Source organism: Quercus lobata, chromosome 5 (genome assembly GCF_001633185.2).
Source record: "Quercus lobata isolate SW786 chromosome 5, ValleyOak3.0 Primary Assembly, whole genome shotgun sequence".
NCBI classification, from domain to species: Eukaryota; Viridiplantae; Streptophyta; class Magnoliopsida; order Fagales; family Fagaceae; genus Quercus; species Quercus lobata.
In genome coordinates, this window is record NC_044908.1 from 54,692,958 (window position 1) to 54,696,791 (window position 3,834).

The 3,834-nt window shown below is 36.4% G+C and overlaps 1 protein-coding gene across 1 annotated transcript; it reads right to left on the bottom strand.

Annotated features, from left to right (window-relative positions):
• Positions 1-1,478: 1,478 nt before the first annotated feature.
• Positions 1,479-2,659, bottom strand: LOC115990701 (probable protein phosphatase 2C 55). Its single transcript, XM_031114503.1, has 2 exons — positions 2,624-2,659; positions 1,479-1,856 (listed from the first exon to the last, which is right to left on the bottom strand). The coding sequence occupies exons 1-2, from the start codon at positions 2,657-2,659 to the stop codon at positions 1,479-1,481; spliced, it is 414 nt and encodes a 137-aa protein (XP_030970363.1).
• Between the last annotated feature and the right edge of the window lie 1,175 nt (positions 2,660-3,834).

Sequence of the window (3,834 nt, forward strand, 5' to 3'; positions counted from 1 at the left end):
ATACCTTACAAACACTTATACTTGTGGAATGACTATCGCACCAAAGATATGCAGTGGTTGTGCATACATAATCTTATTACACCAAAACATAAGCACCATATTAAAAACAGGAAAAATTTAGTTCAGCACAACCCAATATATAGTAGATAAGCATTAATGATTTCATGGCACTGCCCACAAGACTATTTGATCATTTGAATAATATACAATCAGTTCCTCCCATAAATTTCAAAGCCTAGAGGATTATGACTTAAAATTAGATAATCAAACAAAATCTTATTTATTTATTTATTAATTTTTAATTATTTTACAGCCAAAAACATAAAAATAAACCCACATTTTTGTAACCTAAATGGCTTACCTATGATACATTACATCTTATTATCAGAATCAAAGCCAACAAGCAGTAGAAAAAATTTCTTCACTTGAGCTCCTATGCATGCATTCTAACATTTAATTGATTATATTACACTCGTTTAACACTATCTAACCAACACTAACCAAAGTGATATACTATATGGTACTTCAAACAACGTACCAAAAACAAAAAGATTAATTTCCAAATATGCCTAACACAATTATTTTAACGAGGATAAGGTGTACGCCTCTTCTATTTCTGAACCCAACACAACATGAAACACCAAGTAATAAAAAAATCAATAAAAAATTTGTGAACTTTTCTAGTACCCAACTCCCCCACATACTAACCTGAATAAACATAAAATAAACAATAATAAGCCTAGAAAAACTATACCTATGGTATACCCAAAAAAGAAGGAAAAAAAGAAACCAAGATGGTGATCCAACCTGCAGAATCTGAAACTTGCCGTTTGCCAGTTCACTACGATAGCATATGAGTGAGAAGTTATGAGTTTTGACATAGTAGCTAGCTAGGTAGAGTTCATTCCACAAGAAGAATAATTAAGCAATTTATACAAAGTCGGATTACCTAAGAGATGAAAGAAGGTTTTGTACTGTTGCAAGGGAGAAGAATAACCAAACAGATCAATGTGATCGGTAAGTGGTTCCTTTCTTATATCAATCAAGCCTAGCTTCTCACGTGTGGAAAATATTCTCCACGCATGAGAAGCTAGGCTTGATTGATCTACGACGGCTTTTTGTGTTGTTGCGACGAACTTTGGCTCGCTAATAGCAATCTTTTTTGTAGTGAATGAAAAGGTGACAAAACCGTTCAAAGCAATAAGAGTGCTCATAAAATCTAAACTAGTTTTAACAACAATGATTCCCAGTCATGCAGCTTAGTCAAATTATTGCATAAATAAGTTATTGAAAATAAAATAGATAAAGTTGATGAATCAGAAGTATTATTGATGATTAGAAAACAAAATACAAAGCTAAGCTAAAAGCCAAAAGGATCGGGACAGTTAGGAACATGTTTACATAAGAACACTAAAACAATAAAACAAAACAGACCACCTAAACAATTTTTTTTGATGAATAACATACCGAAACCCAATCTATGCAAGAACATGGCCAACAATAACTGTAATATCATCTCTCTTTCCTCCTATGTGCTTCTGTCCTGCCAACCGAGCAGCATCTACAAATGGGCTATTGACATTTTCTTCAATCGAGTTAAAGAATGCCATTGTTGCAATACTGGAAGCCAACTGCTCTGTGCTTACACCTTCCAAAGTTCCCTTCTCAATAATATCTTCGATTTCTGCAGGGAACATATTGTCTAAAAGCCCATTAGTACAAAGAACTATGATATCTCCAGGTAAAACCGCCACTTTATCCACCTTAGGCCTATATGGGATACTAATTCCCCACTGCAACTGGTACGGTTGGTTAAATCCATGCTGGTATATTAGCGATTTATACACTTGTTTTTCCTGAATATCATTGTTAATGTGTATTAGGGTATATGGGCTTTAGGCTCACCTTGTTTACTTGTATAGTACATTTATTTGTACTGCACACTCTACCTTCTATATAAAGACACTCATGTATATTCTATTACTTGAGAAATACAATACACTTATTCAGTATTTTTAACATGATATCAGAGCTACTGCTCTAATCCTCTGATGTGCCGCTCTTAAGCAGTCTTGTCTTCTTGGGTGTCATCCACTACAACCATCATTGTGAGTAGCACTACTGCCTCCACTGTGACTCCAGTACATCAAATACCATTGCCTTGCCGCCGCCACCACTTCCGCTTCTCCGATTAGACCACAAACTGCACCATCAGAAAGTACTCTCTCCGATCTGCTCTTCTATGAAAAATCATCTTTATCGAAACCCTCACACGTCCCCACGCACTGCTACAAGTCTTGGCGATAAAATCACATGCCTCCATGCGCTGCCTATCTTCTTCACACGCCGTCACATGCCGTCACGCACCTACACACGCTAGAACTCTGTTCACTGACGTCATCAATTACGCCACGTTAGCCTTAGTGACGTGATCAAGCCACGTCATCACTGTTGCGCCAGCAACACGTCATCACCCAATTAGCACTCAGTTAGAGATTATGTCATCCTGTTGACGTCATCACCGTTGACTTTTCGGTTGACTGTTGACTGTCGCCTTTGACTATTGACTTTGATCGTTGACTTTTTGTCAGAGTTGACTTTTTGCAATCCAAGTGCTTCTTACCCAGTTCTTCGCATAGATTTCATTTTTGTAGTCCATTTTTGTATATTTTGCTTCTAAATGAAGTGTTAGGACATATGTGATTCACTTGTTAGAAACATATGTCACTATTTTATGTAATTGGCTAATCTTTTGACAAAACGCACTTTACTTGTAATTGGGTAGATCTAGGTGTTTTTAATACTTCAAGAAATTGTGTCTCAAGATTAAGTGTTGAAGTCATCAAGTCTGTTCAAGAAACAAGCTGAGAAGTGCAAGTTCATTAAAGCTTGACAGCTAGCATGTGTAAAGGTTTAAGAAGCTGTTCAACCTGTGTGCTCGACAACTGCTCGACACCTTCTATCTGTCGAGGTTTAATAAAGAATCAGAAATTATGATCTGTTTTCTTGGAATCCGTGAATGTGTCTTTGAGACTTTTTTTCTCCTAACCCTAGACATATAAAATGATTATTTTAAGGGCCGTCAAAGAGTTCACAAGTTACACAAACTTTGAAAAAAACATGTTCAAGCAAATTGTGATCGGAGACAAAGTTTTGCTCTAGTTCATCTCTTCTGAAGAAGTTGCTGTGTTTGTGCCCCGTAGGGTTTTGTGACCAAGCATTTTCTTGATCTTCATCGTGTGGATGAATTGAAGAATTTTGCAGCCAACAACCTTCTTTAGTTGGTGATTGAAGTCATGTATTGAGATTTGCGTAATTGCTTAGTCACGTACTTAGGAGCCGTGCATTAAAAGGAGAAATTGTCACTACAGAACAAGTCAAATTGGGTATTGGGGTAAGGGTTCAATTGTAGGTTAGTATAAGGTACTTGGATTCTTTTACTTGTAATCGCTTGTTGTGATAATAGTGGAATTTCGGGAGTGGTAACCTGAAAATCACCCGATGGGGGTTTTGTCGTGTAGGTTTTTCCCATTTGTAAAAAAATTATCGTGTCAATTTAATTTCCGCTGCACTTAGTTTAATTAGTGATTTTTTTGTGCTACCACGCGCTTTGCATGTTAATTTGATTAATTAATAAACTTGGCTAATTAATCAATTAATTTAATCATAAGGGGTCAATACGTTTTTGGCTTATCATGAAGCATAAGAATAGGTCTTCTTCTTGTTGCAATAATCGTCGCCGTGCATCAAAAGGAGAAATTGTCACTACAAAACAAGTCAAATTGGGTATTGGGGTAAGGGTTCAACTGTAGGTTGGTATAAGGTACTGAGATT